We start from the raw sequence: 15,486 nt of genomic DNA, 5'->3' as shown, positions 1-15,486 counted from the left end.
CTCTGCTTGATGGTGCTACTTCCAATGTCCTAAATGCTTCTCCAGAATTTTCCCGTCAAAAGACTCTAGATGACGCCATTGCCAAATCATGAAAAATGTATCAAGGACACTGGCTTGCTTCATGGAGGTCAAAGCAAGCAATCATAATCTTGTAGCTAGAAGATGGGTGTTCATGGGAGATAATGCTGTGCTTTTTCTGATTTTGTCTGTTTTCTTTGTCTAGCTCTTCCTTGGTAAGCTGAGGAGCTTGTTTGCATTTGGTAGTTGGATTCCTCTTATGGAGCCCTGGTTATCATTTGCCCCATGGTTGTTGCATGGTCCTGAGGCAGGTTCCCTGAGCTGACCTCAGTATATGATGCATATTCAGGCAGCAGGTACCCTCCACATGTGACCATGCTTCCCTCTGCCTAGAGCCACCCATAGCTCCCTATCGTCTGCAGAAGAGAGCCCAAACTTCTTCCATGACTACACAGGTCTGGCTGACACTGCCAGCATTTTTCTCCTGTTCTTCATAGTCATGCACTTATAGTCAAGCCACAAAATTGTTTGTGGGTCACTGGCCACTCCACCCCTTCTCAGGCTTCTGTGTATCTTCCCATACAGTTCCATCTTTCTAGAATCACCTGCCTCCACCCACCTTCCACCTTCAAGATCCAGTTCAGATATTATCTCCACTACGTAGCTACTGTAATTCCCCTGCAGTTTTCGGGACCCCTCATATGTGCTCCTGCAGCTCCACCCTCTCTGTTATATACCTTTTAATTTGTCTTTTTATGTGTCTGTAGGGAAGAGATAATAACAAAGGGAAAAGAACTTTGCACTATGGTCTTGGTTTAAAACCTGGCTTTGCCATTTTAGCAGTACGTCTTTGCAAAATTGATCTGACTTTTGGGTGCCTCTTCTGTCTTTACTTGTAAATGGACATAATGAATTCTTCTGAAGTGTTTTGTTGAGGGTGAAAATGAACCAAACTGTGATGTGCTTTTAGCATGGTGCTTGGCACATGGTAGTTCTCAATAGCCAGTAAGGGTAGTGGTTGTTTTTATTGCAGTTATTATTGAACTGTGACATTGTGGTGATGAAAGGGAACTGAGGGGTCATTCTCATGCCTGTGAAGCCTGATTTCTGCTCCCTTGTCTGACAGTCATGCAGCTTCTCCTTGAACTCTGCCATGCACAGGGAGTTCACTTTCCTTCTGATCTTCTGATACTTAATGCTGATTATGCAGAGGTTTGATAGTACTTAGGCTAAGTTACTCTTTGTCTATTTGGGGCACTATTTTACTTTATTTTTTTTCTTGAACCAAAGGTTTTATTTATTTATTTTTGTTTTTAGTTTTTATACAATTTTAAAGGTTATACTCCACTTCACAGTTATTACAAAATATTGGCTATATTCCCTGTGTTGTACAATGCATCTCTGTAGCCTATCTTACACTCAATAGTTTGCATTCCCCCTCCCCCATCCCTATATTGCCTCTCCCCACCTCTCCCTACTAGTAACCACTAGTTTTTTCTCTATATCTGTGAGTCTGCTTCTTTTTTGTTTTATTCACTAGTTTCTTGTATTTTTTTAGGTTCCAAATATAAGAGAGATCATACAGTATTTGTCTTTCTCGTGTGACTTATTTCACGTAGCATAGTGCCCTCCAAGTCCATCCATATTGCTGCAAATGGCAAAATTTCATTCTTTTTTATGGCTGAGTAGTATTCCACTGTGTATATGGAATATACACATCTTCTTTAGACATTCATCTGTTGATGGACACTTAGGTTGCTTCATACCTTGGTAATTGTAAATAATGCTGTTATGAACATTGGGTGCCCATATCTTCTCTTTCTTTTTTTTTGGCCGTGCTGTGCAGTTTGTGGGGTCTGAGTTCCCTAACCAGGGATCAAACCCATACCTCCTGCAGTGGAAGTGCCCAGTCCTAACCACTGGACCACCAGGGAAGTCCCCATGCACGTATCTTTTCGAATTAGTGTTTTTATTTTTTTTCTGATACATAGCGAGGAGTAGAATTGCTGGGTCATATGGTAGTTCTATTTTTAGTTTTTCGAGAAATTTCCATAATGTTTTCCACAGTGGCTGCACCAATTTACATACCCACAAACAGTGTACAAAGATTCCCTTTTCTCCACATCCTCGCCAACATTTGTTATTTGTGTTCTTTTTGATGATAGCCATTCTGACAGGTGTGAGGTGATATCTCATTGTGGTTTTGATTTGAATTTCCTTCATGACTAGTGATGTTGAGCATCTTTTCATGTGCCTGTTGGCCATCTGCATTTCCTCTTTGAAAAAATGTCAATTCAGTTTTTCTGCCCATTTTTTAATTGGGTTGTTTGTTTTTTTGATGTTGAGTTATATGAACTGTTTATATATGTTGGATATTAATCTCTTATTGGTCATATCATTTGCAAATATTTTCTCCCATTCAGTAGGTTGTCTTTTCATTTTGTCAATAGTTTCCTTTGCTGTGCAAAAGCTTTTAAGTTTGATTAGGTCCTGTTTGTTTATTTTGCTTTTTTTCCCTTTATTTTAGGAGACGGATCCAAAAAATATTTCTATGATTTATGTCAACGAGTGTTCTGCCTGTGCTTTCCTCTAGAGTTTTATAGTATCCAATCTTAAATTTAGGTCTTTAATCCATTTTGAGTTTATTTTTGTATACAGTGTTAGAGAATGTTCTAATTTCATTTTTTAACATGTAGCTGTCCAGTTTTCCCAGCACCACTTATTGATGAGACTGTCTTTTCTCCATTGTATATTCTTGCCTCCTTTGTTTAGATTAATTGACCGTTAGTTCGTGGGTTTATTTCTGGGCTCTTTATCCTGTTCCATTGATTTCTGTGTCTATTTTTGTGCCAGTACCATACTGTTTTGATTACTGTGGCTTTGTAGTACTGTGTGAAGTCAGGGAGCATGATTCCTCTAGCTCTGTTCTTCTTTCTCAAGATTTTGGCTTTTCAGGGTCTTTTGTGTTTCCATACAAATTGTGAAATTTTTTGTTCTGTGAAAAATGCCATTGGTAGTTTGATAGGGATTGCATTGAATCTGTAGATTGCTTTGGGTAGTATAGTCATTTTCACAATGTTGATTCTTCCAATCCAAGAGATTATTTTAACGACTTGTTTTGGGGATACAAGACAGAAGTATGATCCCCAAATGGAGTTTGGCATGTGGGATCTTCCCGGACCGGGGCACGAACCCGTGTCCCCTGCATCGGCAGGCAGACTCTCAACCACTGCACCACCAGGGAAGCCCATTAGTGGGATTTTGATCAAGTCAGAGAAAAGCAAATTTTGAAAGAAAAAGGGAAAAGAATAGCCTTTCACTTTAAGTAAGCTAATCAGAGAAAGAGAACCAAAAATAGTCTTTAAAAATGTTTGTAAAACATGATTTTGTTTCATTTTAGAAAACTTAAAAAGTAAACATGTATGAGAAAGTTAATAAGGATATAACTTTTCTTTATTTTAGAGCCATAGTAGTTTTTGGAGCTGGAGGAACCTTAAAGATAATCTAATTTAGACATCTTCGAATTTCTTAAGCAACAGAATATTTTACTTCAAATTAACATCTTATAAGGAATTCTAATGCCTACCTCAGATTTTAAAAGTAAAGAAAGAGATGCTCTGGTTGAATGAGGAAGTGGAGTACTTAGTTCTCAGGATCAGAGTCCACCTCTGCCTTCTCCATATCCCATCTCTGAGTGACCAGTGCTCCCACTTCACAGATGAGAACACTGAGGCCAAAGTACCACAAAACACCACGGGATTCCTTGCTTCTCATTCAAGGTTCTTTCTAAACTACATTAGGAAGAGTTTGCCTTCTCTCCACCAACAAAATATTACTACTTTTAGATATACCATGTTATTATGTCATATGGTCAGCTTATTTTTGTTAAAGGAGGCAAGAATATCCAATGAAGAAAAGACAGCCTCTTCAATAAGTGGTGCTGGGAAAACTGGACAGCTGCATGTAAAAGAATGAAATTAGAACACTCCCTAACACCACACACAAAAATAAGCTCAAAATGGATTAAAGACCTAAATGTAAGGCCAGAAACTATCAAACTCTTAGAGGAAAACATAGGCAGAACACTCTATGACATAAATCACAGCAAGATCCTTTTTGACCCACCTCCTAGAGTAATGGAAATAAAAACAAAAATAAACAAATGGGACCTAATGAAACTTCAAAGCTTTTGCACAGCAAAGGAAACCATAAACAAGAGGAAAAGACAACCTTCAGAATGGGAGAAAATATTTGCAAACAAATCAATGGACAAAGGATTACTCTCCAAAATATACAAGCAGCTCATGTAGCTCAATATCAAGAAAACAAACAACCCAATCAGAAAATGGGCAGAAGACCCTAAATAGACATTTCTCCAAAGAAGACAAACAGATGGCCAAGAGGCACATGAAAAGCTGCTCAATATCACTAATCATTAGAGAAATGCAAATCAAAACTACAATGAGGTATCATCTCACATGGTTTAGAATGGGCATCATCAGAAAATCTACAGACAACAAATGCTGGAAAGAGTGTGGATAAAAGAGAACCCCCCTGCACTGTTGGTGGGAATGTAAATTGATACAGCCACTATGGAGAACAGTATGGAGGTTCCTTAAAAAACTAAAACTAGAACTACCATATGACCCAGCAATCCCACTGCAGGGCATATACCCTGAGAAAACCATAATTCAAAAAGAATGATGTACCACAATGTTCATTGCAGCTCTGTTTACAATTGCCAGGACATGGAAGCAACCTAAGTGTCCATCGACAGATGAATGGATAAAGAAGATGTGGCACATATATACAATGGAATATTACTCAGCCATAAAAAGAAAAAGAAATTGAGTTATTTGTAGTGGTGGATGGACCTAGAGTCTGTCATACAGAGTGAAGTAAGTCAGAAAGAGAAAAACAAATACCGTATGCTAACACATATATATGGAATCAAAAAAAAAAAAAAGGTTCTGAAGAACCTAGGGGCAGGACAGGAATAAAGACGCAGACATAGAGAATGGACTTGACGACACAGGGAGGGGGAAGGGCAGGCTGGGACGAAGTGAGAGAGTGGCATGGACATATATACACTACCAAACATCAAATAGATAGCTAGTGGGAAGTAGCCACATAGCACAGGGAGATCAGCTTGGTGCTTTGTGACCACCTAGAGGGGTGGGATAGGGAGGGTGGGAGGGAGATGCAAGAGGGAGGAGATATGGGGATATATGTATATGTATAGCTGATTCACTTTGTTATAAAGCAAAAACTAACACACCATTGTAAAGCAATTATACTCCAATAAAGATGTTAAAAAATAAAATAACATAAAATAATCTCTTAAAGTCCAATTCCATGAAGTCACAGTTTTGCATTGGGTGACATTGGGTTGGTAAATTGGTTTCCTCAGGTAAACAAATTTTATCGTAAGATGTTGACTGCTTAATGCTGTCTTTGCTTGAGAGTAATGCTTTAACTCACTGGAACTGTATGTGCTTCCAGAAAATCCTTAAGGACTGACTTTAATGAGATGACTTCAGCTTGTGTGGTAGGTGAGTGTGTAAGTTCTTTTCAATCAAAAAGGTCTGTCATCTCACCTCTAGGCAGGTACCTTCTCCACTGCATGGGGCTAGCCATGCCATCCTCATCACTCTCATCTCTAATTTCTGGAAAGTAAATGCCCACTTCCAAATGGATGAGCATTTAGGATTTAAACACTGCTTTAAAAATTTCTTTATCAAGGCCACTTGAATGGAACTTTACTTGAGCAATGGAGAAAAACTAGTTCTCACCTTTAAGTTTATCTGAATTTTGAGAAGCAGGCAAGTATCTGATGGATAGAATAAGAATGCTGGGAGTGTGACTGAATCATTAACTGCCAATGAGGGACAATACCATTATAGGGCAAGCTGCGTCCTGAATCTCAGGAGCCCTGGGTCCCAGGTTTGAAATGGCCGCTGGGAAGTGGGAAGTGGTGGTTGGCTGCATCTGGAAGGGAGCTTGACCACCAGTTCCTGTGATGTCTGGGCCTCAGTCAGCTTGAGCCAGGATCTTTCCTTTCTTTTCTTTTTCTGTCTTTGGTCTTTCTTTTAATCCCACCTCTCTCCTCCCCTCTTAACTGCATTACCTGGTCCCACTCTGCCTGAGCATTACACTTTATGGACATTGTGAATGACCTAGGGGGACGCAGATACTGAGTTGTAGCTTCGTGGAGCTGAAACTCCTCTCCAGTGTCAACATCTGCCCAGGGACCCTGTGAGGAGTCTGTCATGAATCAGTGGAAACTCCAACTTCCTTACTTTTGTTTATATTTTCCTTTTTTCACACCATTTTGGGGGGAGAGAGACAGACAGAGAGAGAGAGAGGACAGAGAGAGAGAGAGAGAGAGAGAGAGAGAGAGAGAGAGGGAGGGAGGGAGAGAGGGAGAGAGAGGGAGAGAGAGGGAGAGGGAGAGAGAGGTGACTCCCATTAGCAAGAACATATCGGGACTTTCTAAGTGTGATGTGTGGTTACTTTAGTCCCTGTCAATTGCTTTAATATTTCAAAATGGAACCGCCTCTCTGGCGGGCGTGGAAGTGAGCGCTGTGAATGAAAGCTCCAAGCACAAACTCCGCGGAACCTCGCCGTGGCTGTTTGCCCCACCGGCCCCCTGGGAGGACACGGACCTCGGTTCCCTGGGATTTCCGCGAGCGGTGCCGTGCTATTCATTTTGTGCGGGCTTCGGGAGCCATCGGCGCGCCGGGGCTGGGGGCCCTGAGCTACGGCGGGCCGCCCTGGCGCGCGCGGGTCTCCGGGTGCGGGGCTGGAGCCCGGCAAGCGTGTGCCCTGCCGCCGGCGGTGCCCGGCGCGCCCCTCTCTCCGCGCCCGCGGGTGTCAGACAAGACGCCGGTCCCGGCGCGCTCGCAGACGACTCTTCTCAGTTGTCAGTTTTCTCGCTTGTCAGCAGAGCTGCTGGTAAGTGACAGAAAACAGAGAGGGGGCGGGACGGCAGCGTGGCTGGGGAGAGAGCGACCGGGAGGGGGAGCCGCGGGGCGCCCCAGGGCAGGGGCGCGGGTGGAGCCTGGGTGCACGGCCTCCGGGTCGGACCGCCCAGCCCCGCGTCGGCTCCCCCTAGGCTCAACCCCCTCCTCGGTCTCCCCTTTTCACTTTCTCCCTCCTCGCCGCCTCTCCTCCCCACTCGGTCCTCCCTTTCCCCCGCTGCAGTCCTTCAGCTGCCAAACTGTTCGCTTCCTTGGCTTTGTTTGAGAAAAAAAAAAAAAAAGAACCCGAACAGGTCTGAGGTGTTTTCTCCTAAATCAGGAGCACAATTCCTACCCTTGGCATTAGCCCAGGAGCATGGCTGGTTCCCGCAGCTGCCTCCGGGGAGCACCTGGGTCCGGGGTCGCCGGCCCTCCGGGCCCGCCTTAAGCCATGATTTGGGGGTCGCAGAAGGGGGAGCGCACGCAGAAAGTGACAGGCAGACGCGCTCGCCACCTGACTGGGGCTCGAGGGCAGGGCTGGGCAAAGAGGCGGGAGAGGAGAGCCCAAAGTCTCTCAGCCTCACTCCCAGTGATAACCTGCAGCTATGGAGTCGCCAACCAAGGAGATTGAAGAATTTGAGAGCAACTCTCTGAAATACCTGCAACCAGAACAGATCGAGAAAATCTGGCTTCGGCTCCGAGGGCTGTAAGTAGATCTGTTTACTTCTTTCGCCCTATTTCCCTCTCATCAGTATTTTACTACACAGCCACAGTCACGACTGCTCACCCCAATTCCTGCATGACCCTTCAAAATACAACGCTAGAAGTTCCACAACCGCTTCTCTGTTAATTACAGTCACTGCTACCTTCCTTTCAATAGCGAGACTTGTCTTTCTGAGTGCTTCGGAATGCCTTGCTGTTTCCAAGTCATGCTTTCTTTGGGGAAGAGGAGATGTCCTTAGATTTCAGTTATAGTAGCTCAGTATTCATGGAGATATTTCTGTTTGTTTGTTTGTTTGTCAGGGGAGAAAAGTTTGGGGACTCAGGTCACAGACTTTTAATCAAAGGAAGAGTTATTCTCTGCAGAATGCTTGCAGACACCTTGGCAGGTGGTCCAAGAACTTACCAACCGTTCAAATTCAGCATGCATTCTGCCTGTTAGATTTTCCTCTCCCTCTCCCTAGCCTACTTCAACTTCTGATATTTTCTTAGGATTCTTTCTAGCAGGAAAAGAGTTACTGAAAGGAAGGACTATTTTTGGAGAAAGTAGGGTTCAGAACCAATATTGGAGTTTCCTAGTAATATTTGAACAGTGAAATAGGGCATTTGCTTTCAATACAGTGACCAGAATTCTAGTTGGACTGGTGAACAGAGATCTCTGAATTTCATCCACTTCATTGGGTGCTGTCTGTTTTTGGGTACTGAGGAGAGGTGACCTGAAAATATGTGTTATTTTCTGTGAAAAGATTTCATAAACAATGAACTGCTGGTTATCCCAGTCAGGAAGCTGTAGTGACAGCTGTATGGTTACAGCTTGCTCCTCAGTTGACCAGGCAGGTCCCAAAGATACCTTCCATAACCACCAGATACTCATTTCCCAGATATTTGGCATCAAATATCTAGTGCAGATAAAAAAAAAAATAGGTTATCTCCAAGTATATTCTCCAGACCTTCTGTTCCTACCAAGGGCAGTGATGGGAAAACCAGCTCCTTGGCAGTTTGTTTTGCTGCAGTTATTGTTTTTGAAAGCACACACACACACACACACACACACCCCAAAACAAGTCAGAAGGGCACTGATCTAAGTTATCTTTATCTTGGGGGAGACCACATTCCAACCAGGATATTCACAGTTTCTAAAGGGAAGCAATAAGGTAGGTGTTTCTTCAAGGTATCCCCATTTAAAGTGCAATTTATAAAAGCCCTTCCATCAATAATCAAAGTGAGTTTCATTGCCATTGATCTAAATGGGAAACCATGCCAAGTAACATGATTTTGGGGTTGTCTGGCTGCTGCAAGCAGAGGCTGTAAACTTATTTGGAAATCTTGTCTTTCTGGCTGGCAGGCTCTTCCAACAGTTGAGATGCACGCAATGCAGCACCTCTTTCAGAGAGGTGTTTACAATAAGCTCATGTTATATGTGATGAACACTCCATGTGATCATATTGTGGTGCACACAGAAAGTTTGTTGCGTCCACAAAATCTGGGTCCAAAATATACAATGTCAAAGTGTTGTCAGGCTGGTCTCCTTGACATCCTGGCTGGAGGGACTCATGTGCAGACACTCAGGAACAGCTTCTCTCAGGCTGCTTTACAATTCCAACCAACTCCACAGAGCAACTCAGGCTGGGGAAGAGTGTTTGGGCAAATCAGCCAGGTTGAGGTGGGAAACTTGTGTGAAAAAGCATTCAGAGCTTACAACGCACTGTCTTGTAGCTTCCTCTGTTTCATCTGTTAGGCTTCTCTCCCCAAATTGTTGTCTGCATTTTTGTTTTCAAGTCTCTCGTGTTTACCTAGCACCCTGTACCTTTGAACATAAAAGGTGTGGGTTGATTCTTTTCCAAAGGTGTTTTTGAATCCTTCTCTTTTTACCCTTCCTACTGAAACACCCTGCCCAACAGCAGTCCCAGGAGATCTGTAGCTTCACTTTCTGATTTGAAAAAGGACATGTTACTATTGTTATGACTTTTTTTTTTTTTTAACTACTGTTATGGTTCTTACTACCACTTTTTTTTTTTTTTTTTTTAACAAAACAGTAGTGCTATAATAAGTAGCTAAAGATTCCGGAAACCAAAGCACATGCTTTTTTATACAACTTGGAGTAACACTTTTGCAGTTAACAAAATAGAAACCTTAGGAGATGGAAGGGTGTGTGTCTCTTTGCTCCCACAGTGGATTAACAGTAAGAGAAAGGAAGCTGTTCCTGCAACATTTTAGAAAAACTCAATAGCCAAAATTGAATTTTCATACCAATTTATTACCATGACACCTGTATAGAAGGGGCTTTACAGGTGACCACAGGTAGTCAGGAATTTGGTTCACCTTGTTTGAGAGCCATCTAAGTTTCAGGACTTGGTCATCTCATGCCTGGACTATTTAGTGGTATTGTCAGTATCTCGCCTACTTAATCTATCCTTGAATTTTTCATCTCCTCCAGTAGAATGTCAGTTCCTTAGGACAGACACTTCGTGTGTCTTGCTCACTGCTGTACCTCCAGTGCCTAGAACAGGGTTTGGCACATAGTAGATGCTCAATGAATAGGTGATGAAGGAAGCATAAAGACCCAAAGATGAACTTTTCAGTATTCAAAATGAAGGTAAATGTGTATCTGGGTCAGCTTACAGGCCACGTGGTACTATCAACACAGTATTCCATGAACTAGGTGGGAGGTGGATTTAATTAACATCATTACCCAGGTTGGGCACAGGAATCTAAACTGAGGTAGAAACTGGGCAAGATGTGGCAAAGCCACGACCCAGGGCAGGATCCCACTCTTAGGTTTACCCAGGTTCTCTCTTTTCCTCCCCTTTTCTGCACTTGCCTGGAGTGGTCTTTACCAGCAGCAAGAGGATCGTTGCCAAGAATCTCCAGTGTGGAGAATATAGGGGATGGTCCTCTCTATATTACAAGCCCCACACATCCCCCTTTCCACGCTTTCCTTTTTTCTCTAGCACATTTCACTGTCTTAATACTATATATTTAATTTATTTATTATGCTTATTGTCTGTTTCCTCCAATTAAAATAGAAGTTCCTTGAGGAAGGAGCCTCTTTTTTTGTGTTTCCATTTCCTCCGTTGTCCCCCAAGTGCTGTTGTCCTTACTCTATCCTCTGTAGGAGTGGGTGGAATTGTTAAGAGCCCCTCCCAATGCCTGTTTTGTTAGGGAATCTTCCAGCAGGGAAAACATGACGACTGCACTTGCTTCCTCTGATGTTGAGGGGGAGCCTCACGGCTGTATGGTTTTGACTCATAACTTGTACCCTGGGTCCTGACCAAGAGTTTTTCCTGTTATATGATGACAAAAGGGTGCTTCTATACTTTTTTTTTTTTTAATTGAGAGCAAGAGAACAGGTTCCACTTACTTCTTGGCACTTATTGTCAAAATTGTAGTTGAGCTTTTGTATATCTGTTTGCCCAGCTATGAGGTAATCAGTACAATAAGCTTTCTGCTTTTATAACACTCTATGAAGATGCTTTTTTTACATGATCTAAAATAGTATTATGAACATAAACGGAGATATGGTTTATTATGTTTATTGTCTGTTTCCTCCAACTAAAATATAAGTTCCATGAGGACATAGTTTTTTGTTTTTGTTTTTTTTTGATCTGTTTTGGTTACTGGAGTATCCCCAGGTGTATGGTTATTAGGGTCACAGACTGGGATTATTGTTTCTGTCTATTCACCAAGCTTTCCCATCCCCCTTATTATGGCAGTAGACCCTCCCCCCTGCCCCCCAGCCCTCCATGGGCTCAAGATCCAGGATTGGCCAATCACAGAATTTCACCATTCTGGCAACAGTGGTTGGTCTCAAGTGTGGCACAGAACCCAAGCAGAAGCAGTAGAGTCCTCCACTGAGATTTTCTGTTGGCTGGGGGAGAGTGCTGCTTTCTCTTCTGGGTTTTCCTGGTGGCTGCTGCTGGCTCCATTTCTTGCTGCGTGGAGCAGAGCTTTCAGTGACAGGAGACAGGCCAGAACTTACAGAGAAGCAGAGGGGAGAAGATGGAGTGGAAGTCCCTGGGTCTGCTCCCACAAGCCCCAGTTCCTGCAGTTGTTTCTCTGATTCTGTCTGCTGTCCCAGCTACGCGAATCCGTCAGGCTGTGTTCCTGCATGGGCTACTTTGAGTCTGGTGTCTCTGAAAGTCTTCACTAATACCCCCACTCAAGTACAGAGAACTTAAGTGACTTTTCCAAAGTATACATCAAAGGCAGGGGGGAAATCCAGAGGCCAAGAAGCCTGGATCTTTGGTTTTGTATTTCTTATTTAATAAAGACTTCTCACTCTGTACTTTCTTTCTACTCATCTGAAATTTTTAATAGGGCCATCAGTGTTCAGGCAACAGAAGTTTAGTCAGTTAACATTTGCTGAGTGTCTGTTATGTGCCGGGCACTTTGATAAACTCTGTGCAGAAGTAAATAATCCATAAGGCTGTAAGATATAAGGCTGTAGCTAAAGAGATGAACACCCGGGAGTGTTGACTGTAGTTACAGAGGACACACGGGGAGCTACCTCTGCCTGGGAGGGCCAGAGAAGGTGTGAGCAGTGAGCTGCAGACTTACTCGGAGCAGAGTCCTTAGAGTCACAAGGAAGAAACTTGCACAGATTTCTTTCATTCATGTCAGCCTTCTGCAGAGATGTGAGGAAAACAAGGAGTCATCCAGTCAGCACAGAGTACATCAGCTCAGAATTCTGAGCTGTTTTTATGGACAACTGGAAAAGCTGTGTCTACTTAACTAGGAATATAGCCTGAGTCTCAGTGCCCTTCCCTATGCTCACCTCTTACCGGTAATCCCAAAAGAGAGGGTGTGGTTGGGTCTAGCTGCTGTCATTCAACATGGAGCTATTGGACAGAAATCTCCCAGGTCACCTCAGAAGCAGTTGGCCCCTACATTGGTCCCTGGTCCATCAGCTGTACAGGTAACAGGGTTACCTTCTCTGACAAACCCATCCCCAGAGGTCTTAGATATTCTCCTTAAAAGGTAGTTGTGAGGTATCCTCTTGCAGCTCATCTAGTGCAATATTGAGGGATAGATAAAGCTAGTGAATGGAGGTAACAGTGTACAAAGGTACAGAGGTATGGGAGACATTGACACATCAAGGAGGAATGAGAGATAAAGTTGGAAAAAAGGCATGGGCCAGGTAGTGATACATGGAATTTTAAAAAATTTACTTTTTGTTTTATTCAAAACTATACATGCTCATAGTTTAAGGAGGCAGGTCTTCGACCACGTTACACACACACATACAAATGTGTTCCAGACACTCTCCATTCATCCTTCAGGGGATCTTTTTTTGAATGCATGTAATTTTAAGGAGTTTACACTTTATCCCTTAAGTTCTAAGGCATTGTTAAAAGACTTTAAGCTAGAGAGTAACACAATGAGATTTGAATTTTAGGATGGCTATTCTGGAAGAAGTATGGAGGACAGATTGGAGATGAGACTTGAGGCCTGGAGATCAGTTGGAGAAGATTCTTCAGTGTGGTAGTACCACTGAGGAGGAAAAAATAAGGGGCACAGTTGACATTAGAATGGAGCAGACAGAAAGAGAGAAGGAGAAGTTGTCTTCCAAGCTTGTTTTGTCTCGGATGTATTAGTGAGTTTGGTGCCATTTGCCTTGTTAGAGACCACGGAGAGAAGTGCAGGCTTGGATGCAGCAGAATGATAAATTTGGGTTTAGACGTGCTGGACTGGAGCAGCCTCTGGAAGATTCAAGTAGCTGGTGGTGATAGCAGCCTGGAACTATGGAGAGACCTTTGGCCTAAGAGCCTCGGGTCTGAGAGTCATGGTTCTGAGTTAAAGCCTTGTGAACAGATGACCCAGGGAAGAGGGGCTTCACCTGAATCTCACTAATAAAGCAATTCCAAAAGAATAATTTTTAAAAATTGATGTTTATTTCCCCCAGATTACATATTTTAGGGTGTTAATTGGGCCTTCCACGCTCCCGTTTAATTGCAAATGTCAGATGGTTCAGCATAATTTTATTGGGCTCTTATTATATACCAGATATTAGGAGCTTCAGAAGAGAAATGAAAGTATCAGGAGAAAAGCCCTGCTATCAGGAAACTTAGAGTCTAGTTAGGGAGACAAGATAATTCTTTATAGAAGTGAAAAGTTATAAAACAACAATAAAAGTATGGGCAATAATTAATTGCTAGGTAAATGACATTGACACAATGCCCTAGGATTTAGAGAAGGAAGACGTTTGTGTTTGAGGGATTGTTTTCGAGTCTTTCTTTTCCTAATAAAGGCCAGTTAAGTCTCCCTGAATTATGTTCTTAATGTATATTGAAGGGGAGAAAGAGGTGAATATCAAAAAGGGTTAAGTAGATTCTTATATTTAGAATGAAATTTTCTTTACTTGAATACTAATGTCATATATTAGTACATCATCACTTGCTTATCAGAATTTGGTTGTGCTAATTTATTAGCTAATTACAACTCAGTATTTAGCAGCCGTTTATTATTTTGGCTAAGTTTTACAGCCTCTGTCGGTAAGCAGCCCTAAGCAAAGAGATTTCTTCATTTCTAGCTCCATTTTCCGTCTTTAATTTTCTTTGGTTCATAGAAAACTACTTTCCTTGGTTCCAGTTTCCCCATATGGAGGGAAGGTGCTCACATGACCCACCTCATAGCTTTTTGAGAGATGACAAGAAAAGTAATGATTAAATGTGAGACACATAATGTAGTCTGTAACAGCTTTGAGAATGACCATCACAATTTCCCATGAGTAATACAAATGAATTCTACAACAAATAAAATACTCTTATTTCTGGAGAACGTATACTGAATCCATGCAAAGTGCTATATTCTTCAGGCTTATTGGAATGTACTCTTTATTTAAAGACCTTTTGACAGCTCTTATTAAATAAAATAAATGAGTATAAGAAAAATCTAGATGTTCCTAGGTTGTGAAATTATGAAAAATCTTAAGAGAATAATTCAGTCAAGAAGACATCATTCATAACTATAGGTGATGAGTTTTATTTATAAATTTGAATGAATACACACTCATCTATATGCAGGAATCTCATCTATCACTCATTCACTCAGCAAACATTTCTTTAGCACTTACCACGTGGCAGGCACTATGCTAGGCACCAGAGATACAGTGGGAAACAAGACAAATGTCCCCTCCTTTAGGGAGCATTCAGTCTACAGGTAGAGGCAAATGTTAAATATCTAATTCCCCAAATAGATATTTACTGTGATGAGTGCCGCAAAGAAGTACAGGGTGCTGTGGAAACATATAAGAGGGGGCCCACACCAGGTCTAAGAATCAGGGAAGCCTTCTCTGAAGAAGTGAGATTTAAGCTGAGATATGAAGAATAAGTAGGTGTTAGTTAAGAGTTGAGGAAGAGTGTTCTGAGGTATCCAAGGCCTGGGAAAATAGCAGGTGCAAAGAGCCAAAGGGACATGACGCCTCCGAGAAGACAAAAGAAGGCCAAGTGGCAGCAGCAAAAGCAGTGTGGAGACAGGAGGCTCAAGGCACAGCTGGAGAAAGGGGCAGATCTTGCCTTTTCTTTTAGACCAGGGAGCCTTAGCAATGGGAAACCACTGTAGGTCTGTGGGGATGGACTTGAGAGATTTTTAGGAGATAGACTCAACAGGATTTGGACTTGGCATGTGAGGGAGAATTGTGGAATTTAGAATAACTCCCAGGTTTTTAGCTTGAATCCACAGGTACTATTTACTTAGATCGGGATCACTGAGGGGGGATCAAGTTTGCAAGTTTGGTTGTGTGTGGCAGCAGAATGAATGCGGAGTAGAAATCATGAGCTCAGTTTTGGAC

General features: G+C 42.4%; 1 protein-coding gene across 4 annotated transcripts in view; it reads left to right on the top strand.

Moving 5' to 3' along the window:
• PDE1C (phosphodiesterase 1C) overlaps nt 1-15,486 on the top strand; it is a 600,432-nt gene that overhangs the window by 314,825 nt on the left and 270,121 nt on the right. The window contains exons 1-2 of one of the 4 annotated variants that reach the window (XM_073809805.1): nt 6,774-6,972; nt 7,581-7,683. The exons of 2 other annotated variants lie outside the window; for them this stretch is intronic. In XM_073809805.1, coding sequence (XP_073665906.1) covers nt 7,583-7,683 — 101 coding nt within the window. In that variant the 5' untranslated portion in view covers nt 6,774-6,972; nt 7,581-7,582. Of the gene's footprint in view, nt 1-6,773; nt 6,973-7,169; nt 7,684-15,486 lie in introns of those variants that run through there. One more of the 4 variants, XM_073809806.1, reaches the window with a different exon arrangement.

Source organism: Tursiops truncatus, chromosome 9 (assembly GCF_011762595.2).
Source record: "Tursiops truncatus isolate mTurTru1 chromosome 9, mTurTru1.mat.Y, whole genome shotgun sequence".
Classification (NCBI taxonomy): domain Eukaryota; kingdom Metazoa; phylum Chordata; class Mammalia; order Artiodactyla; family Delphinidae; genus Tursiops; species Tursiops truncatus.
This window is presented reverse-complemented; position numbering and strand designations above follow the sequence as displayed.